Source organism: Peromyscus maniculatus, chromosome X (genome assembly GCF_049852395.1).
Source record: "Peromyscus maniculatus bairdii isolate BWxNUB_F1_BW_parent chromosome X, HU_Pman_BW_mat_3.1, whole genome shotgun sequence".
NCBI classification, from domain to species: domain Eukaryota; kingdom Metazoa; phylum Chordata; class Mammalia; order Rodentia; family Cricetidae; genus Peromyscus; species Peromyscus maniculatus.
In genome coordinates, this window is record NC_134875.1 from 139,753,701 (window position 1) to 139,774,023 (window position 20,323).

The window sequence follows — 20,323 nt, forward strand, 5'->3', positions numbered from 1 at the left end:
GGAGATACTAGAGGGAACCTGAGTCCTGTTTTTATTTTTGGTTTTTGTTTGTTCTTTCTGGAGATTGAAATCAAAGCCATTGCTTAACAGATACGATCTCTGAAATTGAAATCGAACTGTACCCAACTAGAATATTCACCTCTACTGACCATACTCTTTCATGCTAGAAAGTACTTTAAAGCCTACCAAAGGAGAGAGGTAATTATCAACATCACCCAGCAGGCAAAATTGACTTACAACAGCAACCAGTCTGTAAGATATACTGGTATGATAGTGGCATAAATGTTATGAGTGATGAACCAATTTTGATTGATTTAAGACCTACTCCATGAAGTGGAACCCAAACCTGGCTCTGTTAAAGTGTCCAGGATTCTGAGACTACTTAGATCATGGGTCTACAGAAAAAGCTACTACTATTGATCTTGTAAAGGACCATAGCTATTGGTATAAACTGATTCCTAATGAGATACTGCTAACCCATAGATCAGTACCTACTCAACACACATTGGAGAAGTTTTTGTTGCAGCATATGAGAATTAACATTAAGAACCATGAATGAACAATGTGCAGAGAGTGAGAGACTTTGGAGCACTTAGTGCAAAATGTGATGTCTTTATCAAAAGCTTCTTCTCAAGGCTCAGGGATGTATGTAGAAGAGGAGGAGAAAAGATTGTAAGGGCCAGGAGCAAAGGTGACTCAAAGGAAAAAGTGTCAGAACGGGACCAATACACATGTGAATTCACCGAGACTGTGGCAACAGGCACAGGACCTGTACAGGTTCAAGCCAGCCTGGGTCTCAGACTGAGAAAGGGAAGTGGACACAGGGTCTCACCATAACCATGTGGCTATTTGCAATTGACATCTGCTGGCAAAGGGAAAACGAGTTTTCTACAATGAATTGTCACTGGGTGTATCAACCACAGTCCAGGACAGACTCCATGCTATGGAACAGTTGGCCAGGACAAATGAATCTGGGAGGAGTTGGAGTAATGTAAAAACATGATAAAAATATATTGTAATGGAAAAGTTTTAAATCAGCACAAAGAGGAAAACAAGCAAACGAATCCTAAAACCTAATGCAGCAATACACAATGACAAACAAAACAAAACAAGTCATGACAAAAAACAAACAAACAAACAGAATACAGTGAGGTCCTGGGCACTAGAGGGAGCCCACTACTGCCACTTCCCAGAGCAGGACACTTTCCAGCTGCACTCTGAATACTTATCCTTATATGCACAGATGAGCTTGGTTTGCAGCCGAGGGAGACTAGTACAGAAATGCAAAACCAGGGAAAATTGTTGAGAATAACTGACTGTGGGGGGGCTCATCTCCAAGGAATATATCTACAGCACAACCCCAATACCAAGCGCTTAGGGAATATTTTGAAAGATGGGGCAGAACGATTGTAAGAGCCAGAGGACCAGGACATCTGAGATGATAAGGTGTCCTCTATATTGATGGGGAAGCTATGGTCACCTAAACAAGGCCTACACAGTGCCAGTATCAGTTTGCATACCAACGTGGATGGTGAAAATCTCACCAGGCCCTACACCTAAAAAAAAAAAAAAGAAATCACATGCACACCTACACATGCCAACACATGCATGTGTGTGTGTACCACAAATAAAAACAAATACAAAGAGATAGTGTATCAGTCAATAATGTTTCTTCCTTGTTAGGATGCATTTTACATTGTCTCCCTCTCTGTGATTTTCACTCAGCAGAGACCACTAAAAGGGGAGGTGCAATTTGCAATAGCAGTGTAAGTGTGTGGAACCAGATTAGGGGTGTGCATTACCCCAGTGAAATTTGTGTTTTCTAATGTATTAAATACATATATAACTTCTAATCATTTTACTTTTGACTGTATATTACTTCATGAAGATTTAGGATTGCTTCATTTGTTTCTTTGTCTTGATAGAGACTGAACTCAAGGTCTCTGCATGCCAGGTAAATTCCCCAAAATTGATCTATATCTCTAGCTAGAACATTTTTCTTTTTTTTTTTTTTGCACTCCTAATCTTCTGACTAAAATTCTAGTATACAACATATACTGCCCTTGTTTATCCTCCAACAGTTATTGAAGGGAAAGGGCCAGTGTTTTTAACTGGCCAGGAAAATATTTGCATATTGGATATATGTAGCAGGTGTTGTTGTTTCCACAGTCCATATCCTATGTCCCAGAGTTAATATAGAAGCCAGGCCCCCGAATGTTTTTCTTCCCTGTGTTTCTCTTTTCTTTTTCTCTCTTTCTCTTTCTTTCTTTCTTTCTTTCTTTCTTTCTTTCTTTCTTTCTTTCTTTCTTTCTTTCTCTCTCTCTCTCTCTCTCTCTCTCTCTCTCTCTCTCTCTCTCCCTCCTTCCCTCCCTCCCTCCCTCCCTCTCTTCTTTCCTTTCTTTCTTTCCTTCTTTCTTTTTCTTTTTCTGGAGAGAGGGTATCTATTTTTAATAGCCCTAACTGTCTTGGAACTCACTCTGTAGACCAGGCTGGCCTCACACTCAGAGATCTAATGCGATAAATCCACGGGATTCTGGTTAAGGAGTGTGCAGTAATTTTATTGGGGTAAACTGAGGAAATACACTCATGAATAGAGATCAGAGTAGACAGCTGAAGTTGTCCTCTGGTCTGACCAGGAGCGAATCCACCTGGCAGTTCGATCAGACCAGGCAGCAGGCAACAGGGACAAGGGGCTTGTGACCCTTCTCCCTTTCCTGTTAAAAGGTTGCCTACAACAAGAAGCACCACCTCCTTTGGGCCCTATGGCCCAAGGTCATGGGCAGAGCAAATACCAACACAGAGATCCACCTGTCTCTGCCTCCCAAGTGGTAGGGTTAAAGGCATGTGCCACTACTGTCCGACTCAGGCCCCCTGAGGGTATTTTTTTAATTGAATTAATTTTTTAATTCATTTTACATACCAAAGAACCCCCTCTTCCCTCCTCCCACCCTCCCAGCCTCCCCGTCCCAACCCATCCCCCATTCCCTCCTACAAGAAGGTAAGGCCTACCACTGTGAAGTACAGTTAGTAGAGGCAGGCCAAGCCCCTCCCCCAGCCCCAAGGTTGTGTGAAGTGTCCCATCATAGAAGTGGCCCCCTGAGTTATTTTACAAGTGGTTTTGATGGTAGTTTAAATCAAACAAAAGAAAATCTTGCCATGTCGCCCAGAGATTGTTCTTTTGGGTCTTCGTCCTATTGAAAACTTCTGTACACACACAACTTTTCATTGCATTGTTTATGGCAGCTTCCTTTGTAGCAGCTAGCCAAAATCTGGAAACCAAAGTGCCCAACAGATGCGTGAAAACAAGAACTGACAGCACACCCAGACCATGGTATGGCACACAGCAATGAAAAGGAGTAGCAGGAGAGAGTCCATCTTTGTTTTTTCTTGTTGTTGTTGTTGTGTGGAGCTGGGGATTCAAAGCTAGAGCCCCACACATGCTGGCCAAGCAGCTTGCCCAAAGCTACATTCCCAAAGAACAGAGTTTTGGTATAAGCAATCAAGTGTGTAGAATAAAGGGCATGGCGGTGAGTAGAAAAGGCCAGCCCCAACATTTTTATATGATGTTCTTGAAATGATTGTGGAAATAGTGAGCAATGCAGTGTCTGTCCTAGTTGAAGCATGCTGCTGGGCATCAGCATAAGAACTAGCATGAGTAAGATGTTTCTGAAGGAACAGAGAAGAAACTGGATTGCAGTGGTAATTGCATGAATTTTCACATAGCGATACAGTGACAGAGAGGTCTGTATACCCAGTGCACCAGTGTGAGTGCCCTGCTTTTGATATGTTATAGTTATGTCATATATTAGGGGGGCCAATTAGATGAAGAATGCTCTATATGTTCTGATTCTTCTCTATCTATAATGGTTTTGAAACACAAATTTCACATAAACACAAACACACACACACACACACACACACACACACACACACACACACACCACACCTAGTGCTCCTTCTTTGCTCAAGTCAATAAAATGGAATGGAAGCAGTTTTGAAAAGAGCAAGCCAGAAACTCTACATCGATGTTTTAACTTTATTGGCAACAAAGTAAAGGAGGAGAAGCCGAGACCCGGGGAGGGGAAAATGGTAGATCGCCCCCATGGGAACAACAGCATGGGGAGTACAGAACCATCACTATCTGGTTGCCCTAGCCAAGGAGCATCTGTTCCCAGAATGCCCCAGAGGGGATGCCAAAACCACTAAGAAAACGACTTCTACATTTCTGGAAGAGGTTTGAAACTCGCCATCTGAAGGTATTATTGTCATCAGGCTGGATATTTTTACTCCTTTTGACCATGCTCCCAAAAAGATTTCACCCCAGGGTTTGGTGATGTTGACATTCATGATCCCGTGGCTTCTGATCTTCTTCACATGAGGATAACAATGCCAGAGTTATTCTGTCCATTCGTGGAGAAGCATTTGACACATCTTTTTGCTTTTCTGCTGCCAATGTGTTTTGTTCTTTTCTCTCTTTTGTATTTCTTGCGCAAGAGGGGGCTGGGTGGCATCAGGGTTGAGTGACAAGTTACTGAGGTCTAGTATCAGGTTTTCACAGGAGGGTGAATGAGAGGCTGCTTCTGTCGTGGTCCCCATTCCCATGGAGACCCCAGACATGTTCCCCACATCCTTCTGACAGTAGCAGCATTCACATGTGAACATCTCCTCATCTGCATCGTGAGGGGAGGAGGGTCTTCTTTTTCTCTCAGTTTGGTGAGGTAAGAGAAACCTAACACGTTTCTTTTTCTTGATTTCAGCTAGCTTTGTTTTCTTTTGGGGTGATTTTGAACTCTCCGAATGCTGATCTTCTTCCATCCTTTCCAAGAAAGAAAGCAAATATTAGAAACACAAGGGTCTATAGAAAACAGCTCATGCTGTCCACATGCCTGGAGCACCTACCAACATGCGCAGATACACACACATCTCAGGAGGAGACCCTGATGGTTTCAGCAAAGGAAATCTTAGCTTCTATCTGGTTTGTGCAGCCCTTTTCGGTTTGTTTTGTTTATGGGTACCCACATGTCAACGAGCAAACGGTGTGTTCTTTGGATTTGAAATACTGGTTTAGCCCAGTTTTCCTTGTACTTGATTATGTGTGCCACCAGGAACCCCAGGACAGAATTCCTTCAAGGGGAGCTCACAGATCACTACTTCTTAGTGGAAGATGCTGACGTCTTTAGAAGCGATGCTTCACAAATAGCCTCTTCTTTGACTTCTCCTTAAAGCTCTTATTCCCTCCACATAAATGTGATTTGAGGCAGTCCCCACTCAGAGGACGTCTTTGAGGTTTGAGGCTCTACAAACACAGTAGGTTCTAACACTAGTACTTAGGCCTTAAGAACAGTGATACAGTTGCAGTCCCATTTGCTTGGGCAGGAGAACAGGACCAATCAAAGAGACCTCCCCTAATCCAACTTCAAAGGACCCTTCTGTCCATCAGCCACAGCCACATTAACCAGAGAGGGATAAATGTGCGGCGGGACTCCTGGGCACAGTATGTGCTCTATGTAACCTGCAGCTCAGGCCATACTTGGTTTATTCGCACCCCTTGCTGAGACAAATACAATACCAGAGAACAGCAAAATGAACCCAAGGAGAAAGCCACTGAACACAGATTGAGGTTGGTCTGTGATGGGCCATGTCTTCCAATCTTTTAGTAGCACGGGTCAGATCCTGGAGAGCACAGAATGCCGGGCTAACAGCAGCAACAAAGGCACAGGCCACCTTTCACATGCCGCAACCCTGTCCTTGCAGCTAGTAGCTACAATGATTCTTGGGACAGAACCTGGGGCTGGAGGTTGGGTGTGGGGGTCTGAGTGTGGGTAGAGTGGGGTGATTTCAATGAATAAGACTTTTGATAATTGTAATTCCTAGCCATGGGTGCATTTGTGGGGGGCAGGTTTGGGATCCAGGCATGAAAGTGTTGATGCATGGGAGAAAAGCTGACTGTTTTAGCAGGGGAAAATTTGGTTCCTGGCAAGATCTTTACCTCTCTGAACTCCTTTGCCTCCCGCATTAAAGGGTACGACAACCTACCGGGTATAGTTCCTAAGAGTGATAGCACAGAGGTTATGCACTAAGGGAGTTTATTGGGAATGACAGCAGTTTCCCTTTGAAACCTAGGAAATAACTGGACTAGCATATGAAGATTTGAGGTCAAACATGCTTATGGAACCTCCCCCCCGACACACATATGCATAGAGGGAAAAAATGAAAGCAAAGGCCACATGCAGGACTTGGTTGAATGAGTTAGGAAGGCTTTGAACCAGGATATGTAAACCAGTCTGACCATTTTGAGATAGTTATGGAGGTGTCTCAAAACATTTCAAGTAGAACATCCACATAGTCTACCCATCTCGCTCATGGCTATAATGCAAAGGTATCAACAGTGCCTTAAGACAGTGATAGCTGAGTATCCATACTACTAACGGAAGCCACATAATGGATTCAGCCTAGGTGCCAGTCAGTGGATGAATTGATATGGGAAATGTGGTACCCATACAAAGGCAGTTTCACTTGGCTGCAAAAAGGACGGAAATACAGTGGTTGAGGAAAGACAATGGATCTTGTGTGAAATAAACCAGATTTGGAAAGATAAATATTATGTTTCCTCTCATGTGAAAGCCATAAAAATCAAAAATAAGCTAAAAGCCAATAAAAAGGAACATAAAATTAAATGAAGGAACACTGGGGCAGTAGGAGGGGATTGGGGAAAGGGGAGGAGAAGGGATAACAGAGTAGTAACAGGGGTGAAGACAGCCAGATTCTACTACGGCGTATACAGAACTATCATAACTAAAGCCTCCCTTTGTATGGTTAATATACACTAATATAAACTGAAAAAGACAAAGCTGCTTTGGATGGGTGGCTGGGCACTGTGCCCTCCAAGTGTGCTTTCAAGTTACCAAATGTAGCAAGTGATGTTTGACTCCTGAATAAAACAGATCAGAACAACAAGCTCTATCTCCTTTGAGTCCCTGTACCTAGCACATGCTGTTGTGTGGGTCCTTGGGAGACTTTTCCCACACATCCGGTGCCCCAACCCCAGTCCAGCCAAGCATTAGGTGTCCACTCACAGAGTGACCAGCTTTCCAGATTCCACCCTAAGTCTTTCCCTACATCCAACAGTATTTACCATCTCCACTTCTATAGGTAGCTGCCTTCCCACCAAGTTGATGTCTTCCCCTGCCTAGCACAGTGTTTGCGTGCCTTGCCACAGACTCTGAAACTCGCCTGGCTCTCCTGTACTCATTCCTCCTGTTCTTACTATTCCTCCAGACACCTTTACACCCCGATCCTTCCCTGTCTTGATCTATCTGCTCAGGTAGGACCTTGTCAGTAAGGCTGGCCCTGAACACTTCATTTAAAAGTGCAAGCTGGGCCAGAGCTGGGCGTGGTGGTGCACAACTTAAATCTCAGCACTCTGGAGGCTGAGAACCAGGACAGTCAGGGCAATGTCGACAGCATACCCTACCTCAAAAACAAAAGAAAGCAAAACCACAGCTACGAAAGGATTTGCCCTGGCATGCTAACCCAAAGGGGGTAATACTGACACACGTACCTTGTCTGTAAGCAACAGCTTTCAAATTAGACTTAGGACTCACTCAAAAAAGAGAAATCATGACTGCTCCCGGAACGCCAGCCAAGTATCCCCATTCTGGTGCGGTCATGAATCTTGAAGGAGATTCCACAACCGCCATTTTACTAAAGCAGCATAACCTCCAACTACATTCTAAGTATTTTCCCTCATACCCACAGACAAGTGTGGTCCTCAGCCCTCACTAAGGAAACCTCACTTTGGGAGAGACAGAGGCCAATACAGAAAACCACAACCAATCAAAATGCACAGTTGTGAAGCCAGGTCCCCACAGGTTCATCTACAACAAAACTCCTGCAGTTACGGCTCAGGGATCATTGTGGAAGAGGGCCCAGAAAGATTGTAAGAGCCAGAAGAACAGGGAGATTGCTGTGAGACTAGGCTGTGCCTCCTGGGAATGTCAGAAGCTACACACACATAAAACTCCACCGGCATGACCACATAAACGTGAGCTGAACACAGACAACCCCAAAAGACATGTTGACATGGACGGGGTCGGGGCTGGGGGCATCAGGTGGGGATCCTGAAGTCTTAAAGAACTACAGGCAACTAAGGAATGCAGAGACCAGGGAGTCGTGGCCTTCCCAGAGAAGGTCCTCAAAAACGGGTTGTCTAATACCATATGCTCAGCCTTGAAAATATATACCTAAACGTAACGTATTACAGACTGAGCAAGTTGTCTTTATGCATTTAGGAATATGTATACATATATGAATACAACAATGATTCAGGAAAAAGAGACAATGAATTTGAAAGAGAACAAAGGAGGAGTATATGAGAGGTTTAGAAGGGAAACAAGGAGACAGGAATGATGCAATTTTAATCTAAAAATAAATATTTTTAAGTGCATGCCCAACAATCACCACTGGCAACACTCACCCCAACCACCCTCCCATACCCCATTCTTGCTCTGCTTTCCTAACAGCAAAAGTCTGCTTCCTACTGCACTACACAGCATGGCATGTTGATTCAGTAAGTTCAATGTTGATTTCTGTAGACCACAGTACCACATAAACTCCACAAGGGCTGACATTTTCAACAGTGCCCTGGATCATGTCCAGCTCCAAGGCCACTTCCTGCCACATGTCCAGCTCTTGGGCTACTTCCTGCCACGTAGAAGGCCCTCAGTAAATGTACCTGGAGAAAGAGAAGTGCCTGGCATGGAGAAAGCCTCCGTAAATTACAGCCTTTGTTATTATTGCCCTCCTGCCCTGTTGGATGAAGCTAGAAAGCAAGCAGAGAATCAGGAAAGGAACAGTACAGTCTGAAGGACCCCAGAGGGAGAGTGGGCATTAATGGGTCACCACAGGCCACACAGTTTGTGCATACGAGAGTCCTGGAAGTTATTCTCCATTGACCAAGCGTCTCTCACTCTCCAGAGAGGTACACTGTAAGTAGTCACCATCCATATCACACTCTTGGAAAGGACTTGGAGAGAAGCCTTGCCATAGAAAGTGGAAGCTGAGTTCCCTTGTCTCTTCATCCAAAGCACCTGGACAAGACTCAGGCTCACCTTCTAGGTGCTTCAAATTCCCAGTTGCCCAGTGTTCAGTTGTACACATCAGCACCAGAGCCAATACCCGTGAAACTGCAACTGCGTCTTTCCTGACTACTGAGAACAATGGAGAGCAATGACCAAGACTGCTACGTCCAGACACATATCCACACTATAATATTATAGCCTCTGCACATAAAGGAAATGATAGTTTAGCTGGAAACAGAGGCAAGCCTGAGGGAACAGAGCCAGTCACAAGGATGGCACTGACTGGAACCATGGTAGGACTAGCTCTGGAGCCCGTGAACTTACCATCCCACGTTTCAGATGGAAACATCTACATCCATGGTGGGAAATGTATGTGTCACAGTGAAGGATCAGAGGGGGAAAGTTAATAGACTTGAATGACTTGAAAAATAACATCACAAATGGGGCTTAAGAGTAGAATGTGTTCCTGAGTGGGGAAGTGGTGGCACAGGCCTTTAATCTCAGCACTCGAGAGGCAGAGGCAGGCTGAACTCTGTGAGATCAAGGCCAGCCTGGTCTACAGAGCAAGTTCCAGGACAGCCAAGGTACATAGAGAAACCCTGTCTCAAAAAAACAAAACAAAAAAGGGTAGAATCTGTCCCTTTTTAAACTATTTTCCTTTGTTTGAAAATAGATTGTTTTCTCACAAAATCAATCCTGATTACGGCTTCTTCCCCTCACTCTACTCCTCCCAGTTCCTTCCAACCTCCCCTCTCCTTTTCTGTCTTTCATTAGAAAAGAACAGGCTGCAAATAGACAATATGGAAATATAACAAATTAAATACAACACGGTAAAACAAACACCATCACATCAATGAACAGCATCGAAAAAGGACTTGGAACACCTACCCGTATCCCACAAACAATGGCTCTGGACAACTCAGTGTGTTCAGATGCCTGATGTAAAATGGAAACAAGCCGTTCCAGCTGAAGGCACAGAAAGAAGATGGAGCCACACCCAAAGTCACTCGCTGGTACCCCAAGGCCAGCAGTGGGAGTGTGGGAAGGCATGCAGGGAGGAGAACTGGGGAAGATATCTGAGTTGTAAGCAGCTGGGGACCAACCGGGATCCACCATCCCTGCACCACCCACAGAGGGTATCAGCAGTACTCTTCCTTCTCGTTCTCACTGAAGCCACAGGCACTGGGCTTTGTTTGCTTGCTTTCTAGAGCAGGCGTCTCACTTCCACTGCTGGACTCAAGCTGACCACCTAGTGAAGGAATAATGTGGATGATCTTGACCTCCTCATCCTCAACCTCCACCTGCTCAATCCTGGGATTACAGGTGTGCGCCCCCAGGCAGGGCTTTATGCCATGCTTGTGTGCCCTGTGTGAGAGGCAAGCATACTAACCACAGAGCTACATCTACAGCGCACAATGGATATATTCTAGGGAAATTTGTCTCGTAGAATGAAGTATAAAGAGCACGCACGTCCAATGCACAAAACTATGGTCCATAAGAGGTTCCGAGAACACTAGTACTGGAGACATGAGCTTAAAGAAGGACTTGTATTATTTATAAATGGAGGCAGTCATGAAGGCAGATGGTGTGGGAAATGATAGATAGCAAGGGCAATCCCCTCCGATGAGTGGCTCTCATAATGCACCTTTGTGTGAGGAAGAACACGGGTCAGGGAGGGAACTGTTCTGAGCCCTCCATATGCCTTCCCTTACTCAGGGCAGTGTGACCAGAGAAAGACTCACAAACGGTCTCTTAATTCTTTCCCGTCTGCTAGTTCTCTGCCTCTGTGATCAAGGCACACGCCCCAGGGACAGAGACAGCGCCGTCTCTGGTTCTGCCTTCATCCTGACAGATATTCTGGGAGAATGGGTTGACAAAGCATTTGAGTTCACAGATGAAAACCTTGACCTCATGACATGCGGGGCCTTCTGGAATGACTCAGGAGAACTGAGAAGGCTGCCAGGCAGCGGAGAAAACACTGAAGGAAAGAGGAGCCTCAGGCTCAGCTCCCCAAAAGTCTATCCTGGGAGGACGCTGAGCAACCAGAGAAACGGCCCAGCCAACCGGACAGGGGGTGGAAAACGCAAGTGAAGGTGCTCACCGACATATCTCAACTCATGGGCCTGAAGACCATTTCCTCCTGAGGGCTGCCAGCTCAGGGTTCACATTGCTTGTGTCTGTATACCAGCTAGACCACCTTTGAGCTTGTGTCTGTGTCACACTCGAGCATTTGTGAGCTTGTGTGTGTGTCACACACCACCATTAGTGAGCTTCTGTCTGTGTCCCAGCTAGACCACCTGTGAGCTTGTGTCTGTGTCACACTCAAGCATTTGTGAGCTTGTGTGTGTGTCACACACCACCATTTGTGAGCTTCTGTCTGTGTCCCAGCTAGACCACCTGTGAACTTGTGTCTGTGTCACACATCATTATCTGTGACCTTTTGTCTGTGTCACACAACAAAATCTGTGAGATTGTGTCTGTGTCAAACTCCACCATATGTGTGGTCTTGTCTGTGTCCCACTGCAATATTTGTGACCTTGTGTCTGTGTCACACTCCACTATTTGTGATCTTGTGTCTGTGTCACACTCCACCATTTGTCAGCTTGTGTCTGTGTCCCAATCCAGCATCTGTGAGCTTGTGTCTGTGTCACACACCACCATTTGTGAGCTTGTGTCTGTGTCCCACTGCAGTATTTGTGACCTTGTGTCTGTATCACACTCCGCTATTTGTGATCTTGTGTCTGTGTCACACACCACCATCTGTGAGCTTGTATCTGTGTCACACTCCAGCTTCTGTGAGCTTGTGTATGTGTCACACGCATACCATTTGTGATCTTTTGTCTGAGTAACACACAACCATCTGTGAGCTTGTGTCTCTGTCACACTCCAACATTAGTGAGCTTGTATCTGTGTGACATTCCGGTATCTGTGAACTTGTGTGTGTCCCTCTCCACCATTTGTGATCTGGTGTCTGTGTCACACACCATTTGTGAATTTGTGTCTGTGTCACAAACCACGATTTGTTAGCTTGTGTCTGTGTCGCCCACTACTATTTGGGACCTTGTGTCTGTGTCCCACTCCAGCGTTTGTAAGCTTGTGTGTGTGTCATACAGCAGCATTTGTGAGCTTGTGTCTGTGTCACACAACATTTGTGAGCTTGTGTCCGTGTCCCACACCACCATTTGTGAGCTTGTGTCTGTGTCGCACTCTAGAATTTGTGAACTTTTGTCTGTGTGACACACCACCATTTGAGAACATGTGTCTGTGACCCACTCTAGCATTTGTGAACTTTTGTCTGTGTCACATTCCACCACCTGTGAGTTGTGTCTGTGTCACACACCAGCATTTGTGAGCTTGTGTCTGTGTCTCACACCACCATTTGTGAGCTTGTGTCTTTGTCCCACTCCAGCATCTGTGAGCTTCTGTCTCTGTCACACAAGACCATTTGTTAGGTTGTATCTGTGTCAAACTCTAGAATTTGTGAGCTTGTGTCAATGTCACATATGAGCATCTGTGTGCTTGTGTCTGTGTCCCACATCAATACTTGTGAGCTTGTGTCTGTATCCCTCACCACCAATTGTGAGCTTGTTTCTGTATCCCACTTAAGTATTTGTGAGCATGTGTTTGTGTCACACTCTATCATTTGTGAGCTTGTGTCTGTGTCCCACACAGCATCTTTGTGCTTGTGTCGGTGTCACACACCAACATTTGTGAGCATGGTTCTCTGTCACACACCACCATTTGTGAGCTTGTGTCTGTGTCCCACACCACCATTTGTGAGCTTGTATCTGTATCCCACTCAATCATTTGTGAACTAGTGTCTGTATCACAGTCCACCATTTGTGAGCTTGTGTCTGTGTCCCACTACAGCATGTGAGCTAGGGTCTGTGTCTCACTCCATCATTTGTAACCTTGTGTCTGTGTCACACTCCACCATTTGTGAGCTTGTGTCTGTGTCCCATTCCAGCATTTCTAAGCTTGTGTGTGTGTCATAGAGCAGCATTTGTGAGCTTGTGTCTGTGTAACACACCACCATTTGTGAGCTTGTGTCTGTGTCCCACTCCATCATTTGTCAGCTTTTGTCTGTGTCACATACCACCATTTGTGAGGTTGTGTCTGTGTCCCCCGCCTGCATTAGTGAGCTTCTGTGTGTGTCGCACAGCAGCATCTGTCAGCTTCTGTCTGTGTCACATACCATTGTGATTTTGTGTCTGTGTCCCACACCACCATCTGTGAGCTTGTGTCTGTGTTCCACTCCAGCATTTGTGAGCTTGTGTCTGTGTCACACACCAGCATCTGTGTGCTTGTGTCTGTGTTACACAACATCATTTATGAGCTTGTGTCTGTGTAACACACTATCATTTGTGAACTTGTGTCTGTGTCCCACTCCAGCAATTGTGAGCTTGTGTCTGTGACCCACACCACCATTTGTGACCTTTTGTCTGTGTCCCAAATCATTTGTGAGCTTGGGTCTGTCTCAAAATCCACCATGTGTGAGCTTGTGTCTGTGTCACACTCCACCATTTGTGACCTTGTGTCTGTGTCACCTACTACCATTTGTGAGCTTGTGTCTGTGTCACCTACTACCATTTGTGAGCTTGTGTCTGATTTCCACTACTGCATTAGTGAGCTTCTGTGTGTGTCGCACACCAGCATTTGTGAGGTTGTGTCTGTGTCCAGAACCACCATTTGTGAGCTTATGTCTGTGTCCAACTCCAGTATTTGTGAGCTTTTGTCTGTGTCCCACACCACCATTTGTGAGCTTGTGTCTGTTTCACACTCCTTCATTTGTGAGCTTGTGTCTGTGTCCCACACCTTCATTTGTGAGCTTGAGTCTGTGTCATACAACACCATTTTTGAGCTTGTGTCTGAGTCACACATGTCTGTGAGCTTGTGTCTGTGTCACATACCACCATTATTTAGATTGTGTTTGTGTCCCACTCCAGCATCTGTGAGCTTATTTCTCTGTCACACAACACCTTTGTGAGCATGTGTCTTTGTTACACACCACCATTGACAGCTTGAGTCTGTGTCACACACCATCATTTGTGAGTTTGTGTTTGTGTCATACACCACCATTTGTGAGCTTGTGTCTCTTTCACACACCACCATTTGTGAGCTTATGTCTGTGTCCAACTCCAGTATTTGTGAGCTTTTGTCTGTGTCCCACACCACCATTTGTGAGCTTGTGTCTGTTTCACACTCCTTCATTTGTGAGCTTGTGTCTGTGTCCCACACCTTCATTTGTGAGCTTGAGTCTGAGTCACACATGTCTGTGAGCTTGTGTCTGTGTCACATACCACCATTATTTAGATTGTGTTTGTGTCCCACTCCAGAATCTGTGAGCTTATTTCTCTGTCACACAACACCTTTGTGAGCTTGTGTCTGTGTTACACACCACCATTGACAGCTTGAGTCTGTGTCACACACCATCATTTGTGAGTTTGTGTTTGTGTCATACACCACCATTTGTGAGCTTGTGTCTCTTTCACACACCATCATTTGTGAGCTTTTGTCTGTGTCCAACTTCAACATTTGTGAGCTTGTGTCTGTTACCCACCCACCATTTGTGAACTCATATCTGTGTCACACTCCAGCATTTATGATCTGTGTCTATATCACAATCCAGCATCTGTGAGCTTGTATCTGTGTCACACACCACCATTTGTGAGCTTGAGTCTGTGTCACCCACTACCATTTGAGAGCTTGTGTCTGTGTCCCTCTCCAGCATTTGTGAGCTTGTGTGTATGTCACAAAACAGCAACTCTGAGATTTTATCTGTGTCCCACACCACCATTTGTGAGTTTGTGTCTGTATCACACACCATCATAGGTAAGCTTGTGTCTGTGTCACACACCATCTTCTGTGAGATTATGTCTGTCCCACTACAGCTTGTGAGATTGTGTCTGTGTCTCATGCCACCATTTGTGAGCTTGTGTCTGTGTTACTCTCTACCTTATGTGAGCCTGTGTCTTGTCACACTCCTCCATTTGTGAGCTTGTGTCTGTCTCCCACTCAAGGATAAGTGAGCTTGTGTCTGTGTCACACAACTGCATCTGGGAGCTTGAGTCTGTGTCACACTCCAACATTTGTGAGTTTGTGTCTGTGTCACACACCACCATTTGTGAGCGTCTGTCTGTGTTACAATCTAGCATTTCTGGCTTGTGTCTGTATCACACTCCAGCATTTGTAAGCTTGTGTCTATATCAAAAACCATCATTTGTGAGCTTGTGTCTCTGTCCCACACCACCATTTGTGAACTTGTATCTGTGTCACATTCCACCATTTGTGAGCCTGTGTCTGTGTCACACTCCACCATTTGTGAGCTTGTGTCTGTGTCACACTCCACCGTCTGTGAGCTTGTGTCTGTGTCCCATTCAAGGATCTGTGAGCTTGTGTCTGTGTCCCACACCAGCATCTGTGAGCTTGTATCTGTGTCACACACCACCATCTGTGAGCTTGTGTCTGTTGCACACTGTACCATTTGTGAGCTTGGATCTCTGTTCACTCCAGGATCTGTGAGCTTATGTCTGTGTCCCACTCCAGCATTTGTGGGCCTGTGTCTGTGTCACACACCAGCATCTGTGAGTTTGTGTCTGTGTCCCACACCACCATTTTTTAGATTGTGTCTGTGTCACACACCACCAATTATGAGCTTGTGTCTGTGTTACACACCAATATCTGTGAGCTTGTGTCGGTGTTCCACTCCACCATTTTTGAGCTTGTGTCTGTATCACAAAACAACATTTGTGAACTTGTGTCTGTGTAGTACACCATCATTTGTGAACTTGTGTCTGTGTCACACACCACCTTTTGTGAGCTTGTGTCTGTTTCACACTCCACCATTTGTGAGCTTGTGTCTGTTTCACAAACCATCATTTGTAAGCTTGTGTCTGTGTCCCACTCCACCATTTGTGAGGTTGTGTCTCTGTCCCACTACAGAATGTGACATTGTGTCTGTTTCTCGTACCACCATATGTGAACTTGTGTCTGTGTCACACTCCACCAATTGTGAGCTTGTGTCTGTTTCCCACTCAAGGATATGTGAGCTTGTGTTTGTGTCACACACCTGCATCTGTGAGCTTGTGTCTGTGTCACACTCCAACATTTGTGAGCTTGTGTCTGTGTCACACACCACCATTTGTGAACGTCTGTCTGTGTCACACTCCAGCATCTATAAGCTTTTGTCTGTGACCCACTTGAGCATTTGTACTTTTGGGTCTGTGTCACACACCTCCATTTTGAGCTTGTGTCTGTGTCCCAAATAATTTGTGATCTTGTGTCTGTGTCACTCTCCACCATTTGAGAGATTGTGTCTGTGTCATACACCAGCATCTGTGAGCTTGTGTCTGTGTCCCACACTACCATTTGTGAGATTGTGTCTGTGTCACACACCAACATCTGTGAGCTTGTGTCGGTGTTCCACTCCAACTTTTGTGAGCATTTGTCTGTGTCACACACTACTATTTGTGAGCTGGTGTCTGTGTCATATCCAAGCATTTGTGAGCATACGTCTGTGTCACACTCCACCATCTGTGAGCTTCTGTCTGTTACCTACTACATCATCTGTGAGCTTGTGTTCGTGTCACACAACATCTGTGATCTTGTGTCTGTGTCACAAACCATTTGTGAGTTTTCTCCTGTGTAACACTCCACGATCTGTGAACTTGTGTCTATGTAACACACCAGCATGAGTGAGCTTGTGTCTGTGTCACACTCCACCATTTGTGAGCTTGGGTCTGTGTCCCACTCCAGGATCTCTGAGCTTGTGTCTGTGTCACACTACAGCATCTGTGAGCTTGTGTCTGTGTCACACACCAGCAGCTGTGAGCTTGTGTCTGTGTCCCACATGACCATTTCTGAGCCTGTGTCTGTTTCACACTCCAGCATTTGTGAGCTTGAGTCTGTGTCACACTCCACCATATGTGAACTTGTGTCCGTGTCACACTCTACCATTTGTGAGCTTGTGTCTGTTTCCCACTCAAGGATCTGTGAGCTTGTGTCTGTGTCACACACCTGCATCTGTGAGCTTGTGTCTGTGTCACACTCCATCATTTGTGAGCTCGTGTCTGTGTCCCACACCACTATTTGTGAGCTTGTGTCTGTGTCCCTCACTACCATTTTTGAGCTTGTGTCTGTATCCCACTCAATTATTTGTGACCATGTGTCTGTGTCATACTGCACAATTTGTTAGCTTGTGTCAGTGTCACACTCCAGCATTTCTGAGCTTGTTTCTGTGTCACACTCCACTATCTGTGAACTTGTGTCTGTGTCACACACCACCAATTGTGAGCTTTTGTCTGTGTCACACTCCAGCATTAGTGAGCTTATGTCTGTGTCTGACTCCAGCATCTCTGAGCTTGTTTCTGTGTCCCACACCATATTTGTGAGCTTGTGTCTGAGTCACACACCACCATTTGTCAACTGTGTCTGTGTCACACTCCACCATTTGTGAGCTTGTGTCTGTTTCCCACTCCACCATTTGTGAGCTTGGGTCTGTGTCCCACTGCAGCATCTGTGAGCTTGTGTCTGTTTCCCACTCCACCATTTGTGAGTTGTGTCTGTTTCCCACTCAAGGATCTGTGAGCTTGTGTCTGTGTCAAACACCTGTATCTGTGAGCTCGTGTCTGTGTCACACTCCAGCATTTCTGAGCTTGAGTCTGTATCACACTAAAGCATCTGTGAGCTTGTGTTCGTGAAACACCAAGTTTTTTGAGCTTGTGTCTGTGTCACACACCACCATTTGTGAACTTGTATCTGTGTCCCACTCCACCATCTGTGAGGTTGTGTATGTGCCCACTCAAGCATTTGTGATTTGGGGTCTGTGTCACACACTTCCATTTGTGAGCTTGTGTCTGTGTTTCCCAAATAATTTGTAAGCTTATGTCTGTGTCACACTCCACCATTTGTGAACTTGTATCTGTGTCATAATCCAGCATTTGTGAGCTAGTGTCTTTGTCACACTTCACCATTTGAGAGCTTGTGTCTGTGTCACACTCCACCATTTGTGAGCTTGTGTCTGTGTCACACTATCATTTCTGAGCATGTGTCTGTCTCACACAACAGCATCCGTGAGCTTTGTCTGTGTTATACACTACCATTTGTGGCCTTGTGTTTGTGTCACACACCATTTGTGAGCTATTGTCTGTGTCAGTATTAACCATTTTTGAGCTTGTGTGTGTCACACTCCCTCATCTGTGAGCTTGTGTCTGTGTGCAACACCACCATTTGTGAGCTTGTGTCTGTATCACACACCAACATTTGTGAGATTGTGTCTCAGTCCCACACCACCATATGTGAGCTTGTGTCTGTGTCACACACCAGCATCTGTGAACTTTTGTCTGTGTTAGACACAACCATATGTCAGCTTCTGTCTGTGTCACAATCCACCATTTGTGAGCTTGGGTCTTTTTCCTAAATAATTTGTGAGCTTGTGTCTGTGTCACACTCCGCCATTTATGAGCTTGTGTCTGTGTCAAACTCCAGCATCTGTGAGCTTGTGACTGTGTCCCACACCACCATCTGTGAATTGTGTCTGTGTCACAATCCACCATTTGTGAACTTGGTTCTGTGTCCCACTCCAGGATCTGTGAGCTTGTGTCTGTGTGTCGCTCCCACATTTGTGAGCTTCTGTCTGTTTCACACTACATCATCTGTGAGCTTGTGTTTGTGTCCTACACCAACATTTCTGAGCTTGTGTCTATGTCACACACCACCTTTTTGAGCTTGTGTCTGTCAAACACCGTTTGTGAGCTTGTGTCTCTTTCACACTCCAGCATTTGTGAGCTTCTGTCTATGTCACACACCTGCAACTGTGAGCTTGTATCTGTGTCACACTCCAACATTTGTGGGTTTGTGTCTGTGTCACACACAACCTTTTGTGAGCGTCTGTCTGTGTCACACTCCAGCATTTCTGACCTTGTGTCTGTATCACACTAATGCATCTGTGAGCTTGTGTCTGTGACACACACCAAGTTTTGTGAGCTTCTGTCTATATCAAACACCATGAGTTGTGAGCTTGTGTCCCTGTCCCATGCCACCATTTGTGAGCTTGTGTGTGTGTCACACAGAGCATCTCTGATATTGTGGCTGTGTCCCACATGACCATTTGTGAGCTTGTGTCTGTTTTACACTCCAGCATTTTACAGCTTGTGTCTGTGTCACACACCATCATTTGTAAACTTATGTCTGTGTTACACACCAACATTTGTGAGCTTGTATCTGTGTCCAACTACAGAATGTGAGATTGTATCTGTTTCTCACTCCACCATTTGTGTTCTTGTGTCTGTGTCACACACCAGCAGCTGTGAGCTTGTGTCTGTGTCCTACACGACCATTTCTGAGCTAGTGTCTGTTTCACACTCAAGCATTTGTGAGCTTGTGTCTGTGTCACACTCCACCATAAGTGAACTTGTGTCTGTGACACACTCCAGCATTTCTGAGCTTGTGTCTGTGTCACACTAGAGCCTCTGTGAGCTTGTGTCTGTGTCACACTCCAACATTTGTGAGCTTGTGTCTGTGTCACACCAAAGCATCTGTGAGCTTGTTTCTGTGAGACACACCATCATTTGTGATCTTTTGTCTCTGTCCCACTCCAGCATTTGTGAGCTTGTGTCTATGACCCACACCACCATTTGTGACCTTTTGTCTGCTTCCCAAATCATTAGTGAGCTGTGTCTGTGTCACACTCACAATCTGTTAGCTTGTGTCTGGGTCACACTCCACCATTTGTGATCTTGTGTCTGTGTCCCACTACAGCATTAGTAACCTTTTGTCTGTGTCACACACCACCATTTGTGAGGTTGTGTCTGTGTCCCACTCCAGCATTTGTGAGCTTGTGTCTCTGTAACACACAATTTGTGAGTTTGTGTCTGTGTCCCACACCACCATTTGTAAGGTTGTATCTGTGTCTCACTACACCATTTGAGAGTTGAGTCTGTGTCCCATACCACCATCTGTGAGCTTGTGTCTTTGTCTCACACCTCCATTTGTGAGCTTGTGTCTGTGTTCCGCTACAGCACCTGTGAGCTTGTGTCAGTGTCACACTCCAGCATTGGTGAGCTTGTGTCTGTGTCACACACCACAAGTTGTTAGCTCTTGTCTGTGTGCCACTGTAGCATTGGTTACCTTGTGTCTCTGTCCCACTCCAGCATCTATGAGCTTGTGTCTGTGTCACACACCATCATTTCTGAGCTTTGTCTCTGTCCCACTCCACGATTTTTGAGCTTCTGTCTGTGTCACAC

General features: G+C 45.4%; 2 protein-coding genes across 2 annotated transcripts in view; both read right to left on the reverse strand.

Annotated features, from left to right (window-relative positions):
* The window catches only part of LOC143266776 (protein VCF1-like), a 463,727-nt gene that overhangs the window by 138,623 nt on the left and 304,781 nt on the right, over positions 1-20,323 (reverse strand). The window lies entirely within an intron of this gene.
* Positions 4,023-10,057, reverse strand: LOC143270810 (protein FAM156A/FAM156B-like). The gene is made up of 2 exons (XM_076561931.1): positions 9,969-10,057; positions 4,023-4,816 (listed from the first exon to the last, which is right to left on the reverse strand). Exon 2 carries the CDS (start codon positions 4,813-4,815, stop codon positions 4,396-4,398), a length of 420 nt encoding a protein of 139 aa, XP_076418046.1. The 5' UTR covers position 4,816; positions 9,969-10,057; the 3' UTR covers positions 4,023-4,395.